The 16,269-nt window shown below is 48.0% G+C and overlaps 1 protein-coding gene across 2 annotated transcripts in view; it reads left to right on the forward strand.

The window, feature by feature from the left end:
- The first annotated feature begins 1,071 nt into the window (after positions 1 to 1,071).
- PITPNM2 (phosphatidylinositol transfer protein, membrane-associated 2) overlaps positions 1,072 to 16,269 on the forward strand; it is a 63,176-nt gene continuing 47,978 nt past the window's right edge. For both annotated transcript variants that reach the window (XM_010191777.1, XM_010191778.1), the window contains exon 1: positions 1,072 to 1,245. In XM_010191777.1, coding sequence (XP_010190079.1) covers positions 1,168 to 1,245 — 78 coding nt within the window. In that variant the 5' untranslated portion in view covers positions 1,072 to 1,167. The remainder of the gene's footprint in view (positions 1,246 to 16,269) is intronic.

The following is a 16,269-nucleotide window of genomic DNA, read 5'->3' on the forward strand; positions in this document are numbered from 1 at the left end:
GAGTTTGGGGCTGGGTTTGCTCCAGCAGCTCTATCTGAAGGCTGCCAGTAAGAAGGAACAGCAGAAAGGTGGGTTTTGGTGATGAGAAGGAGCCAGGAGAGTGCTTTGCATGGGAGGAGAGCGGCCATTGGGTCTTGCTGAGGCTGCTTTGGCCTCGCAGCAGACAGCTTCGCTTCTGGTGTCCTCTCTTCCCCACCAGTCTTCTCTTTTCTGTTTCTCTTTTTTTTTTTTCCCCCTTCCTTATGACTTTATTGTCTTTATCCACAGTCCATAGGGAGTCTTATGAATATTTGAAAAATTACTGTGTTAACCCTTGATGTAAATGCTGCATTCCCCATATACTTAAGCAATAATTCTATTAAATTGCCTCGAGGTGGGGTATGATGGGATATTTTTAATGTTGTAATGTTTGGTCTGTGACTGTATTCTTATGGATCAGAAGTGTAAAAATTGACATCAGTGGCAGGAGGATTTTGCCTGTACTTTGGAAGTACAAGAGAAGGGATCCTACCAAGACCACAATTCAGAATAAAGCGTGGAAGAAAAGTACATTTCTTCTGTCTTCATTGTTAGAATCCAAATGACTTTTTCGTCATGGTCTTACTGAGGGCTAAGGAAGTCTAATTATTGCCTTTATTATTAGCTGCTGAATGAATGAGACGGGATAAAACTTGATACCTTTGAGAGGATGCATCTCTGGTGCGCTGCTGACACTGGAGAGATGCTTTGCCGTCTGGCAGTGGATGGTTTGCCTGCTCGTTTGAGCTCTCGTCACGTCTCTGCCGTGGAGATGTGTTGCATGTGGAAGTCTGCTTGATGTGGTGGTCAGGAGGTGATAGCTCTGATGGTATCCCCTGAAGCAAATCAAAATTATTGTAAAAGATGCTGTTCAATTCGGTACCAAAGGTCTGGTCGCACTCCAGGAATTCTTCTCTCTAAGGTCTATTAAGCTTATTGCTATTACGAAAATTGATGTTTGCATGTCATGATATTTTTTAATAGGATGCTCTTCAATCAGAATGGAAAATAACTGCTTGGGTTTTTTCCCCTTTCTCTCTCACTGTTTTTCAGGGATCCTCGATGCATTTGCTTCCCATTATTTAAAGAGCCTGTACTAAAAGCTTCTGGATTGTGTTTCTGAGTGGAGACAAGATTTTTGTATTCAAGATGCTCATAAAGGAGTATCGTATTCCCCTTCCGATGAGCGTGGAGGAATATCGCATTGCGCAGCTCTACATGATACAGGTCAGTAACGCTTCAGCCCGTGCGGTGCTTGCAGGCTGACATGGGGCTTCATGTGGAGGAGAGGAGCGTTGCTGCAGAATTAGGGGTTTAACTGGGAGATTGGCTGCGTGCTTATGAAGGAGCAGGGGGAAATGTAATGCAAACGTCAAGTTGCGACTTGCCTCCTCTTCTCTGTAAATGAGAGAACCCCCAGACTGCCCTGGGGAAGTAGCCCGTGGATGGGGTGCTCTGTGGAGGAAGCTCAGCCCAGGCTGTGGGGCCCTGCCTGGAAGGAATGGAGCTGCGGCCCCTGCGCAGCCACCGCAGCCCCGCTGGGCCTGGTCCCTGCTCATGCCGGGTCCAGCAGACCCAGGCTTGTGCTCTGCTGTGGGGAGGAAACAGATGGATACGAATCTGAGAAGGTAAACCAAAGGCATAGCTTTGAATCTGGGGGAGGGAAATCTGGGAATCTGGATGTAATATTTATTTGCTTCTGTGCGACTGAGAAACAGATACGAATCAGTTTAGGCATCAAATGTAGATTATTTTTAATAGGCTTCTGATTACTGATGGGAATTTTTTTGAATTCCCCGTCTTCACTAAAGCAGTTAATTAAAATGTTGGTTTTGTGTCACTCAAATCCTCTGTGCCTGTGTTCTCCCAGTGTTTGAAATCCAACCAGGAGCACTTTTGAAAGGAAATGAATCTGAAGTGTTATTTCAATGCCCCACACTTTAAATAAAATTTAATTTTGCTCATCCAACAAAACACACATCTAATACCGAGTCTGCAGTAGAACCCTGCTTTCTGTAGCAGGATAAAGCAATGCAGGAGAAGTCTGCTTTGGCTAAAAACCTAGAAACCAAAAACCCTCCCACAAAAACCAGAGCAAAAGCACACCTCCCCCATTTCTCCCCAGCCATCCAATGCTGTTCTTTAAGGACCCATGCCCTTAGACATGACTGTTACAACAGGGTACAGTGTGTGTTTTCCAGAAATAACAGTCAAATTCCTTTTTCTGACACAAATTCAAAGCATGTGTCATCTTCGTGTGTTTAACCTAAATGTTAGCATAAATGAATAAACGTCTTTCTTAGGTGGCTTCATTTGTTGGTGTCTTTTCCTGATGCTGTAGCTGCTTTGAATGTTGTTGTGATTATTTTGTTACGACTTTTTCTTCCAAATTCGGCGGAGCTGTTTTGAATGCAGAGCTGGTAGATGGAGGCAGTGCATTCGCTGTGCAGAACGCGTCAGGGGAGAAACGATCTTGTCAAGGAGGAGCCCACCTGATTAACGGAGGCTGAGTCGTTAAGTGGAGAGAGTCTGTGGGGGCCTCCTGTGAGAGGTTGGCCAGGGAGCTGAACGTGCTGCTTGCTTTCAGCAGTTAAAATATTTATTTTTATACATTCATTAATGCAGAACACTGGATCGCGCTTTGCTCACTTGGCCGTATCTTAATGCCGAAGGATAGATCAGCCGTCAGGGTTTCATGCAGGGGAAAGTCACAGGCCCAGGAAACCTCAAGAAACTGCATCTCCCAGTGCCGTCCAGCCCTGCGTCAGCCCTGCTCTGGTTTTCTCCTGCTAAGTAAGGTTTCCTCTTGGATCAGGTGCGAGAGCTGGTGTGGAGGCAGGTCCCTGGTCCCCCTGCATCTGCCCAGAGGAGGGGAGTGAGTGATAAACCCTAGAGGTAGCCCCAGGTCCCGGTGAGCCAGAGAAGTGCGTGACAAGAAGTGACTCTACTGCAATACGTGTATGGGTAGTGCAAGAGGAAGAGTTAGCTGTGCTTTCTCTTGAAAATACTCAGCTCAAATTTGAAAACAAAAGAAAACAAAAAACCCCCATAATCAGAAAACCCCGTTGGAGTAGAATGTGGAGTTTATATTCTGGTTTTCGGTGTTTGGTAGTGATCTGCTTCAGCTTTTCCTGGAATTGGCAGAAAGATCCCTGCCGACTTCAATGGGAGCTTTTCCGAGACCATGACATCAAATGTCCTTTTTCTTCAGTTTGATTTAAAAGTGGAGGTTTTGTCTTTGAGATGCGGGGAGAGCAGTGGGAGGCATCTCTTTTTTTCAGGGCATGAGCAAGTGCTTCATGTCTGTCTTTTTATTTTTCCTCTGAAACCCGTAAGGAGGCCACAGGAGAAGCGAGCTCTGTACAGGAACCCCTTAGGGGAACAAGCTTAGGTATCTGTGTAAAACAGCAGTGTGGAGGCCTTTCTTAGAAATCTTTGGCCGAAATGGGGAACAGAATGATTTAAAGTAGTTCCTGGGGAGAGGAGCGATTCTTAAAGGCAGAAGGCTCATTTCAGAGACATGTGTTGTGTGTGGCACGGGGCCGTTACTGCAGACACTGGTCAGCCTGGTCCCATGACGAGCAGTTTTCCAGCAGTGTACAAAAGAGATGTTACAACTACTCCCCGGGGGTTTTAGGGAGCCGTAAGCACGTGCCTGGAGTTGAGCCCTCATTTAGCTCCACGCTCATGAGTGAACTTCCCCATTAAACCCCAAACCAGTTGGTATAAAGCTGCTCTTTTTAAGAGCAATCGGATAATTTTCCTGGATTCCCGTCTCCTCCAGATGAAGGTTTTTCCAAAATGACCTCCTCACCAAGGGATGCACCTGCTGGCCCGTGCTGTTGCCCTGGGAGCCCTCTGTGGGCACGGTGCCTCGGAGCTGTGTGGAGGGACACCGCACTCGAGCTGTGGGGCTGCATCGCTTCGCAAAGGTGTTTGCATGGGGGATTTTGTGTGGCAGTGGAAGCTCCTTTTGTTTCCCTTCATGAGAGAGCGCTCCCTCCTCCTCAGAAGTCTTCACAAGCATTTCCGCCAGATTTGGTGTGAGCAGCAGCACACCCAGGTAGCAAGGGATCCTTCCATTAAACCAGGACAGGCTGTACTCTGCTGTGTTTGCTGGATGGGAGAATTAAAGTTGTGCAGTACATGATCCAGAGTCTCTGCTGGTTCTCTGCGCCACCAGGGAGGCGAGACATGCAATAAATCATGGTGTGTGTGCCCACTTTGCTCTGTAATTCCTCTTACACTCAAGTTCTCCAGTCTGCTGCATGAGGCTGTGAAAACTGAGGTGAGCAACCTGCTGCTTTGCTTCGTAATTATTCCTTTTTTTTTAATTTGAGGGGAGGGGAAGGGGAGCAGCAAATCTCTGAAACATTGCTTTGTGCTAGCTTCTGAAATGCAATCTAGAGAGACAGTGGTTTCAGTACTTTAAGTAGCACTTAAATTCTTCCATAAATAAATTAATTTTACATTACAGCGAAGGGCTTAATGTACCCTTGACTTGCTTGAAGCCTAGCAGATCTGAAGGGAAGTGGTTTTCTCTATTAAATTCTGGGCTATCGGTATCTGTATTTTCCTAGGAGCCCTTTCATGCAGCGTTGTCAGCGTCTTCAGCCTTGCGTTGGCTGTGGAGCAGTGAGGCCTTGGCTCTTCCAGCTGCACAAGGGGGTTTTGTATCATTGCCGAGATTTTGTCTGTTTTGGTATCCAAGTTAAAACAAACTGATTTTTGTGTCTGAGCTCAGGACCGGTGATCTTCCTTCCTGCTGTGACCTGTTTTTATTCTGCTGCATAAAACAGGCAAAATATCTCCAAGCAGTGAAATCATCTTTTGTAGCTCTTTTCTAGGCTGTAGTTTTGCGGTGTAACTTTTTCCTAAAATCCATGTGCACATTTAAATGCTGTCCCGCTTCAAAGGGCGAGGGATCTCCAGATAAACTCGGCCTTGGGAGTTGCCCATAGGACCAGGAGCTGCGGTTTGATCTGGAGAGGCCGCAGTTCGCTGTTCTGGTGTGAGCAGGAAGCAGGGGGTGAGGGCTGAAGCACAAACCACTGCTGGCGGGGACGGCTGTCCCCCTGCGGAAACGCTGACCCGAGGACTCTGCCCTGGGTGTCCCTTCTGACCCTGCTCATCACATCAAAGGCACCTGCAACATTTCGGTCTCCGCGAGCGCTTTGAAGCCTATCAGACTCAAAGGATAGATCTGTTCTAGTTTATATGTCAGATATATCTCATTGAAGGGTCTCTTAATTCTTCCTCTCCTAAGAGCCCTGCAGGTTTGTGTCCCAACAGCTGTACTTTTGTGTAACTCTTGCTCCCTGTTCTTGTGCATTTAGGGAACCCACCTTTCTGTACGCCTCCCCCCAGAAACAGCACACGCATTAATGTGAAGTCTCTGTCTCGTAAGAGCTTGTACTCCAGGATCCGACTGTGTTTGTCAGAAAGATCAGTGTGTTATTAGACAAAGGTCAGTCCATTTGTCATCTTAATACCCTTCATTACTGTGCTGCCCAAATGCCATGGGATTCTGAGAGACCGTTACCCTTCCAACCCCTCCGTAAGATGAGAGAATTCCTCTTGTTATTAAATCTTATTTTTGTATCGGTGTGCATAGCTTACTTGCTCTGCTGTAAACAAATCTGGTCCCTGTTTTCTCCGCGCAGCTCTCTGAGTACTTGTGACCTTCCTCCGAAGACAGTGTACTTCAAAAATATTCTGGACCTAGCGATTGCCTTTTGAGGATGAGACTTATTTTAAGATGCTGCGTCATCCTTATAAACTAATAGCGTTAATGCTTTGTCCTTCAGCACTCGAGGGTCTGTGCTGGGGCAGGGCTCTGGCCCTGTTTGAGGCTGTCTGACCCAGCGGCTCGGCGCTCTGCTGGACTCCAGTGGGAGTCGAGGGCTCTCCTCATCTTTAAACGTGAGCCTCTCTGCAGTCCTGCAGGGCTTTGCTGTCCCTGGTGAATCAGAGCGTGTTTCCAAGCCTCTGCGGTGTGCAGGACTCCGCAGGGATTTGCTGTCCCTGGTGAATCAGAGTGTGTTTCCAAGCCTCTGCGGTGTGCAGGACTCACCTGCCCATGGAGCACCTGGGACTCATGGTTTGTCCAGCACCTCAGTCTCCAGACCCCTGTGCTGTCCTGCTTTCCCTGTGTTTGAGTAGCACCATTGAGCACAAACTTCGCGAATGTGCGTGGGGGTTATTTCCCAGGCCATGTCTGACACCTGGGTGCAGAAGTGGTGTCCTCTCGCTGTCAGCTGGGCTCGGCAATGGCCAGCAGGGAAAGCCGAGTGTAACCTTCACCCTGGGGCACTGGAGAGCAGGGTGCCGATTGGTTTTGGTTTCAGTGCAGGTGCCCTGGCCGCCGGGACAGATGACAGCTCTGCTTTCATTGTAAAAGCAGGAGATGCTGCCCACAGCTCCAGAGGCCCTGGAAGATTCACAATCTGGTGTGAAGCTTTTCTGACAATTTCTGTGCCGCAACGTTCAAAACCTGCGACTTCTGGGTTCTCTCTTCTTCCTCTGGTTTTCATAACCTTCTCTTTGGTCATGAGGGCTGGCGTCCTTTGGAAAGAGGAGATACTTGCATTGCCTAGCTTTGGGAGCAGGGGAGGTACCGGTTACGGGTACATTCGGTGCTACCAGACTCGTGGTCTCATTTGCATGGGTTACAGGCTGGCATTTTGGGAAGACACACAGAAATAGCAAACTACTTCTTCTTTTTTTTTTGGCATTTACTTGGTTTTTTTCTTGTTTTATAGCCATTATTCTGAAACAGTTCTTAAATTTGCTGTTATTCTGTAGCTGGTGACAAAAAGATTGACTTTGGAGTAGTGAACTGTGTTGCCTTGACAGTTCACGTGCCCTCTAACAAAGCTGAGTGAAGCCGAGAGAAGATTATAGCACAAAAATGTGTTAAACTTCAGATGGGTACTGTTTTTAATACAGGATGCGGCACTGGCAATCCTACTGAGCTTAGGGCTGTCAAATACCCATTTGCTGTCTTTATTTCTCCTTCTTATGAAAGAAAATTTCTGACGGTGAAACAAATCTTGACTGTTGACCCAGATGAGGTTCTCGCTTTTTCAAATACCTGAGGGCAAGCAATGATTTAAGTATTAGGAAAGCTGTGGGGATTTCTTTAAGCCAGCTTTCTAGCATACAGCCTATTGTTAGTGAACTGGGTTCCTAAAATTTAAGGGATGTGATCAGAGGGTCAGAATTGATCCAAAACACTCCAAGGTGAAATTTTGTCTCTGGCTCACAGTATAGTAATGGGCAACTTGCTTTACCCCCCTTAAACTAGGGACAGTAATTCTCACAGACGTGTCTGTGGCATAGTCAGTGCAGTGGAAACCTGCCTAAGGACAGGGAAGGAAGCACTCGAGGTAAGGTGGAGCACCGAGCGGGACACGTTGCAGGCATTTGAAAGATGTGGCGTGCGAGGTAAACAAGTCTGAGGTATCTCCATAATAAAGCGATTCCTAATTCGTGTGCCTCTGGCACATCCAGCCCTGGTCCGCGGGAGTGCCCCTGGTGTCTTTGTAAGGCGCAGTGATTAATGAGGGGCCACGAGAACGGTTCTCTTAATGCTGTAAATTATTTATAGTCCTGCAGAATTGATTGTCCCCAAAATATCCTGGTTTTGTGCAAACAGCTTCATTAACATCTAGATCTGATTCTAAATAATGCAGCGCATACGACACTGGTGCAAATTGATGCCGTGCGTGTTTCTGCTCCGTCTTGCGCGAGTCTGCTGCTGACAACCTGTCCCGCCTTTCACTTTTAGGCTTTTTTTAGGAGTATGTTTTATATTACAAGAAGAGCAGCCAAGAATGACGGTGCTGAGCTGTGGTGACCTGCAGTTGCTTGAGTGAGGATGGTCCCTTCTTCAGGGCCCCTGTGTGCTGTGCCCTGCTGCTGGCTGGGAGCCCTGCAGGACTTGGGGCTGCACAGGGCTGTGACCCCCACCCCAAACAGCTCTCGGGAGGGCAAAGAGGGGCAGAAACAGACCCAGATCTCCTGGTCACACTCACACCACCCGTCAGAACACTGATCTACGTGTGCTCCTCTCTGGCACAGAGACTCCTCATGGGTGATGCCCTCTCCTTCCCTTTGTGGCCTTAGCACCTCTCTGGAGGCAGCGTTAAGGTGGCTGAAGCATGGAACAAAAGGCCAGCGGTGCCGGTGTGGCAGTGCCAGTTCTTGCTTGGTGGACGTGAGGGAAGAGCCCATAACATCCCTGCTGCAGGTGGGGGTGGTCAGACTGCAGAGCTGGGAAGGACCCGAGGGGAGTCCTCCTGAAAACTGCAGCTGTGCAAGGCTGACAAATGCTGACTGGTTTACGGAACTGCTGACTACCAAAATCCTCTGTCTGATAAGCTGACGTGGTTGGGTTTTCCCAGTGAAACCAGAGTGTCATGAGGGGGTAAGGCAGAAGGAACTTGGCTGTCCTGGTACAGCACACCCCAGACAGCCCCTCTCCTCCTGGATTTCTGACCCACAGGAGGGTGCATCGCTTCAAACCCAGCACTGGGCAGGGCTGTGAGGGGCGTTCCTGGGTCTGTGCTCATGACCAGCAAAGTCTCAGGTCTCTAGAAGAAGTCTCCCTGTCGGCAGACCTGTGCTCTTGGGCCATCTGCTCCAGCAGTTGGGGCAGAGCAGTCTTTTGGTGTGATTGTGAAGTTGCTGACAGGGAAGGGAGTCCTCTGATTTCCCTCCATGCACTTTACAACTCTCTCTCACTTTGGGACTCCTTTTGTTTGTTTTTGACTGCATGGTAGGAACACTGAGACCCGGTTTTCTATTCAGCTGGAGAAGCTCTGGTGTTTGGGGAAGGGGGGATGCCCAGATGAGGCGAAGCACTGCGGTGCCCAGCCATTGACCAGACCTAGGAGGAGGGTGTTCAAAACAGCTGCTCCTTCATTAATGAAGCCATTGATGAGGAACAGATTTCTTTGCCTACTCCCCAAGGTTTCAGGTCATTCCTATGTGTGCAGTTCAATGAGGCTTCGAGTCAAAGTGCTGTTGTAAGGCCTCGTGTTCTGATCGATATCTTGTTGACTCAAACTCGCCTTCCTTTGCTAAATGAGCACTGACACTGGCCCTCTGTGTAGGTTTTTTTTAACAGCACTAGTTGAATTAGAATAACTGTCATGCGTGGAGGAGTCGTGTTAGAGCACAAAGCACACATGGAAACCTCAGCAGAGGGCACCCTGGTTACTGGTGACATCCCTTGGGTTGCTGCTGACAGACGTGATTCGTGTGCCCGAGAGATGGCCTAAACTAAACCCGGAGGATCGCTGATGCAGTCCCATTGCCATGGAAACAGATGTTGCGGCTTAAAGTTGCCTGCATTTGTCATGTGGCGCACATGGTGTAAACAAAAACGTGGGCCTGTGGTGTCCACAGCTTCTGGCAGGGCATGGATGGTGTAACTGGAGAGCATGGCAGTCCCAGTGCAGCGGGTTTGCCATCGAGGTAGTGGCAGCGTCACCGCGCAGCAGGAGACGTAGCAAGCCTTGCCTTCGAGTGACAAGAACCAAGCTCACCAGTCCCCCGCTGTACCCCAGCAGTTTTTGTTGCTGAAGGGCTGGCAGTCCAGCTTGGCCTGGATTGTTTCTGATTTGTACCTTACAAAGTGTAGGCTCAAAAGTAGTATTAAAACCTGGGTGAACAGAGTTCCTAGCTCCTGCCTGCCTTTAATGCTCTCTTTCCTGTATTTTGGTCAAGGTCCCTACTCAAGCCCAATGAAGAAGACTGCCACATCGTGGTTAGGATGCTGGAATGGGAGATCTGGGTGCTAACGTAGCCCTGCCAGCAGCTCTGTGTTCAGGTTACTTTCTTCCTCCTCAAAATGGTGCTTTTTTCTTGTGTCCATCATCTGTAAAGTGAGAGGACTCGGCTGCTCTGACTGTGGCACGAAAGCCTTTGACAGCAAGAACTCGCGTGTGCTGCTCTGCTTCAGCACTCCACTGCACTAACAGCAGTCAGGGTGATTTTTTGGTTTTAATTTAATTCCCGTAACTTCCTATTTGCTCTTAGAACATGTTGTGCGCTGATAAAATTATGTTGGTTTTGATCTGACAGAAGTTCTCCTTCTCGGCTTGTGTAACAGTGGAATAGAACAATCTCCTCCGCTCCCTTCTTTCACACCGAAAATGGCTTATTGCTCAGATGTGACCCTGGTTATGGTGATATCACTTTAATTGAGTGTTTTGGGTCTTTGACACACACATTTTGAAAAGAAAAACACTCAACAAGAGCCAGCTTGGGAAGTATGACTTTACTGTACCTTTAGGGTAAACCAATATTTTGTTTTCGTGGTCAAAGACCTGATTTTTGCGTACCTGCAGTGAGTCCTGGCCGTGAGTGGTGCCTGGTCTGTCAGGTATCTGTCAGCAGGCAGGAGCTGGTGGTGGTGAGGGCAGATTGCTCAAAGTGAATTGGCTGTCAGGTCAGGTGCTCGGCAAGGAGCGGTGAGCAGAGCTCAGCACTGAGGCACCCGTGTGCGTGCACATCGTCACTGGGCACGTTAGCCATGGACAGAAACCCCGTGCTGGGAAAAGGTGTCAGAATACACCGTGCATTTCCAGTGCCTCTCCCATTGCCTCGCTGGGTTTAGGTGCTGTTTAGTTCTGGCTGGCAGCAGCTATGGCTGGAGCTGTGCATCTCTTGTCACGCTGGTTTATCTGTAAGGTCTGAATGCTAATTTCGGCACAGTAAGCCCGGGACCTTGTCCATCCGCACAGCTCCTGCTGCTCCTGCGCAGCCGTGGGCAGGAGGGGGGGTGGTGGTGGTGGGCAGCACAGGCGGGGAACACGGCTGGTGATGGGGAGAGGGCAACGCTTTGGGAAACCACTTAGAAAAGTGCAATCTCCGTTAGCCTACGTAATGTCCAACTGGAGATAGCTGGGAATATTTTTCCCTCAACATATGGAAGAGTTGGAAAACAAGCAGTTTATTCCTCTCCCAGCCTAAATTTTGTTACTCATCCCTTTATGTCTTGGGAACCTTCCTGTCTAAAACCGAACAGGGAAATAAAAAAAAAGAAAACCTAGGTCTGATGAGTGAAACCAGGTCTCAAAAGCTGTCCAGGATGGCAGGAGTCACCCATCCTCGACAGCCCCAGGCATTTTGTCCAGTGGTTTGTGTGAAGCAGCTCAGGCTTTCTCCGGTTCCCAGGGGATGGGTCTGTTTCTGGGGACTTAATTGTCATTTGTGGTAGCCTTAGCATCCAAAACCGTAAAAAAACAGTAATTGGCCACAGAAAATGTGTTTGCAGCTTCCCTTGCCACAGCAACATGAGCAAGTGTGTTAGGAGCCTTTGGGGATGTGTGCTGTCATGTTCTTGTCCAGCGGTTACATGGGTGCCTCCGTTTGCTGTCGTCGTTATCTGAAATCACCAGCCAGCCGTAACCTTCTCGTATCTTTATCTGTGTCTAAATGAGATTTAAAAATCCAAGACTTCAATGCTATTTTAATGGATTCTCCCAGAAGAATTTGGACTGTGAAAATGCCCTGCTGCCAAATGGGAGCTGGAGGAAAATAACAACATTCCCCTACGTTGGCCAGTTTTAAGAGTCAGCTTGACAGCTTGACTCATCTCATTTAAACTCTATTTTTACCTTGAGAGGTTGGACCGGGTGATCCTTGTGGTCCCTCCCAACCTGGGAGTCTATGATTCTATGAAAAAATTATTCTGGTTATTGTTTCCAGACAATGATTTGTGCCTTCGTTATCCATGGACAGTAGGTCTACCAAGCAGAGTGCTGTCGGTAGTTTGAATAACCTCAAATCAAACCTCTCAGGTCGTCAAAAGCCGCTGGTACTGAGGGAGTAGATTGCAGAAATGCACCAGGAAACTTTGTCGTGAAGCTAAAGCACGTCAGCCTTTTGTACTCACTTCCAACTTGTTTAGCTTCAGGGGATGTACTGTAAACAATGCTCAGTGGTAAACAAGGTAGGAGTATAGCTAGGATCTATTTTTAAAAGCTAGAACAATGCCTGGATCTCCCTTTATCACCATGCAGCCTGCCCTGTCTTTCCTGTCCTCTGCAGTGCCGCTGCAGTGCTCAAAGTAGTAAGTTACACTAAAAAACAACTTTGGGAGAAGCTGAATCATGGAGCCGTTTGCACTGGCTCCACAGCTCAGTTCCTCCAGCTGTAAGGAGACTCCCCAAATTGCTGGTGTTTCTGTTGCCATCATTGTTTTACGAGCCATACCTGCTGGAAAAGCACCCAAGTCCGGTTTGTGCCCTGGTCCCACTCGACTGTGCTGCTCGTGTTGGTCACTGCAGCGAGGGACGTTTCTGCCGGGGCAGGGGATGGAGGTGTGAGCACTGACCAGCTCTGCTCGTGGAGGGAGGGCTGTGTTTGCAGCCGCTTGTCTCCTCCTGCGAAGGACAGATGATAGATGGAGCTGGGCAAGTCCAATGTTTAGATGACATTCATGGCAGTTATTCATCTATGATCGTTATGGGAAGGCTATGTGCTGCGTCCCATGCTATGCTGCTGTGCCAAGAGATTTATTTTAATAGGGGCCTTTAAGTAACTGGCATTCTTGCTAATCATGGTGCATCTGCTTCTCTGGGTTCCCTGTTATGAGTAATTTAATGCTATTACTTTAGCTGGAAGGGATCTGTGTCACCATCTGTCCTGGGAAGCTACTGATGGAGCTGTGCAGAACATGGAGTGTCAGCAGCAGCAGAGAGGGACCTGTGAAGGGATGACTGGATTTTCTGGTGTAACACAACATAAGATGGTTTACGGTGATTACAGCTTAGATAACTTGCACATGGAGGCTGTTAGCTACTCTTTTGATTTTGTTGGAGACCATTTACATGGAGGGAAGATACCCCTGTCAGTAGCGAGTGGTGATAACGTAGGGAATCTGCTAAATAAAGTCTCTGCTTCTCACAGGGGCGTGGGGGCTTTGAGGCCGAAACCTTCAAGACTGACCCCAAAATGCCTGCACATCTGTTGCTACAGACAGATACTCTTTGGAGAGGGCTTGCCAGACACTTGTCAAGCCAAAGGCTTTCCTAATCAGTGGTTATTTTTGAATTGTTGTTTACAGACTGCTTCCTTGTAACAAGCCCTCTCTGCTGTAGCTGAGTCACAACAGACGTGAAGAGGCTCCATGGTGGAAAGGCAAATTGCTCTTCACTTCCAGAAGTGGTGCGCTTTCACGATACCACTTACGCATAGAGTATCATCCTGGTATCTCAAGTGTGTGTGGCGAATGTCCTTACTTTCATTGTCTGAGAAATGTATCTTCTTCTTGCCTTGACGGCTGGTCAGCAGTTGTCCTGTTCACCGTCAGCCTGATGTGTTCAGTCCTTCCTGACTGCTCTGTGGCTTGTTGCCTTCTCGGCAAGCTCGCTGGTAAGCGTGAGGGCACGCAGGGCTGGGGAGCAGCTTTGGGTGAGGTTTTCTTTGATCATACTGTCCTTCCTAGTGGTAAGTGATGTTGGGTTTTGAGTGCAAATTGGCCTGACTCAAAAGTCCTGGCTGAGAAAATAGTTTGGGATACAAACTGTGCAGCTCTGATGTTTTTGTCATGCCAAGGTGCAGTTCTTAGTTCACATTCATCTAATAAAATGTTATTACTGTCCTTCATCTTATTTTGTGTAGATAATAACAAGCAGGAGGAATGTGTAGGACCAAAATTTGCTTAAATCTTGCAACTGGGCAGAAGAGGCTGTGGGCTGGGGTTGATCATCTGGAAAGGCTGAAGGAGGAAGCATGCAGTGCTCAGAGTGGAGTTTGTGGTCTCCTGCAGGTGCCCAGAAATGAACAAAATAACCAGAAATCAGAAGTGGGCCATGAACTGGCTTCTGCAGAGTCTCGGTTAATTTGGGTTTTCCCTTCTTCCTTCCCTCACAAAGCGTCGGGTCCATAACACGGTCTCCAGCGACCCGACAGCTCGCTCGCAGGGGCCGGGGGTGAGCATCGCCAGGTCGTGTGGAAAAGCTGCTTGTGGAAATACTCCTGTAAAGCAAAAATCGGCCAGTCCTGCAGGTTCACCAGGGCTCTGGCTGTAGGATGGGAACCATGCAGAGAGGTTTTGTCAAAGCTGGCTACGCGGGGTAAGGACAAGTGGATAACGTTGGTGTTAGCTCTGTGTGCCTGGGCTTCAGCCCAGAGCCTCTGGTGAGCATCGGAGGAGGACGAGGTGTAAGGTGCATCTCAGAGGTAGCTCTGAAGGGCAGAGTATGAAATTGCGCTCGTACAGGCTGTTTTTATCCATTTTCACATCAACTTTGGCTATTACAGTGAAAGAAACCTTGAGTGGTTTGGTTTTGCAGTGCAGTGCAGGCATCTGTAAACCTGGGAATGCAGCTCTCTGGGCAGGGCTGGCTTGTGCAGTCAGGGGAGCTGTTGATGTCTTTGGAAATGGAAAACTCCTCAATACGCTTTGATCCCAAATGAGGACTTTCAGATTTCTCTTGGAATTGCAGGTAACCACACAATCTAGAATGGAGGTTTGAATCTAGCCCATGGACGATCCCGCCTGTGATAATTTGGCACAAAGAGAACCCGTATTTCCTCTGCTTACGACTTTCACGTGCTTATGCCATATAATAAAACCCTACATCTCCATAATCTGTATGAACTGTTGGGAGCAGATGCTGTGCTGTTACTCTGTCTGACGCGTTTGCTCTGCCTGCTGGGTCACTGCCTTTTCCGAGACCTTTGAACCAACCAGGGTTTTGGGTCTTCAAGATTATTTAATGTTGTTGTCATAAATATTTGTACAGGACTTGGTCAGTGCTTATCTAAGAACTGAAAGACAGTAATTTGTTTGGAGAGGATGTGTATTTTAATGAACTGCCAGCTGACTGTTAGATATAAACTGTAAAGAAAGTGCTTTTCGGTTGCAGGACTGTTGCAGTTTGTGGAGTGGGGAAAAAAGACTTGTTTAGATTGTCATTTACTTGGAATTGTTGGTTACAGCTGTTTAAATTTAAAATCGCTTGAGAGTTCTTTAGAGAGAGGACTATTTACTTCTGAAGAGCTGCGCTGGCTTATCCTGTCCTCAAAAGACAAGGAGCTGATCTCTTGGATCTTATTAATCATATTCTGTTAAACCATGTTATCCTTTGATTTGTTTGCGTGCCAGAAATGAGTTTGTTATTGTGCTGCGTTTCACAGCTGATTCTTATAAAATTCCTTTTTTTCTCTCCTAATTTCCAAAGTACTGTCCTCTCAAATACAAACAATAAAGTCAAAATACTAGCAGTATGAATCTGTTGTTTGGAAATGATGAAGGTTATACATCATCCAATCTGCTGAAATGTGTTACAAATGAATAAATATTTGGTTTGCCTCTAGCTCTTCTTCGAAGCGCTGAAATTAGTATTTTTTTATTGAAGGAATTTTTGCCAGGTTTCTCAATGAGGGACGGTGCTACAAATAAACCAAAATGTGCCGTGTGCGTTCTGGCAATCTGGAGTTGTTTCTTCTAAACATCTTCATTAGCGCAGCGTAGTCTCCAAGCTGTTCTTAGAGCGCTGCTGTCCTGCCAGACCACAGGAGCCCCCAAATCCTGTGCTTTTAGGTCACCAAATGCTCTTCAGCAGGGTGTAGGTCATCAGGTGGTCTTTGGCAGCATGATGTTGTGCCTAGCACACGTGTACAGTTCTTCACGCTGATACGACACCGCAGAACCTGGAGGACAAAGTCCCCTGTGCCGTTCCCCTGCTGATGTGAAGGTGTTTGCACTGCTGGGCGGCTCACAGCTGAGTGCTCGTGGGGACACCCAATGTGACCCAGTGTGACCATTGTGGGAGCAGGACTGGGGTCATCAGGTCTCCCTTCAATCCAGATTTTTACATGTGATAGATTAGGTCTCTGTTCCTGTGTTCAGGAGGGGGGTGGTTGTAGGTCGAGAGAGGTTCTCCTCCCCCTCTACTCTGCCCTGGTGAGACCGCATCTGGAATATTGCGTCCAGTTCTGGGCCCTCAGTTCAAGGAGGACAGGAACTGCTGGAGAGAGTCCAGCGTAGGGCTACAAAGATGATGGAGGGAGTGGAGCATCTCCCTTATGAGGAGCGGCTGAGGGAGCTGGGTCTCTTTAGTTTGCAGAAGAGGAGACTGAGGGGAGACCTCATTCATGTTTATAAATATTTAAAGGGTGAGTGTCACAAGGATGGAGCCAGGCTCTTCTCAGTGACAAACAATGATAGGACAAGGGGTAACGGACACAAGCTGGAACACAGGAGGTTCCACTTCAATTTGAGAAGAAACT

Source organism: Mesitornis unicolor, unplaced genomic scaffold, assembly GCF_000695765.1.
Source record: "Mesitornis unicolor isolate BGI_N332 unplaced genomic scaffold, ASM69576v1 scaffold2619, whole genome shotgun sequence".
Lineage (NCBI taxonomy): Eukaryota > Metazoa > Chordata > Aves > Mesitornithiformes > Mesitornithidae > Mesitornis > Mesitornis unicolor.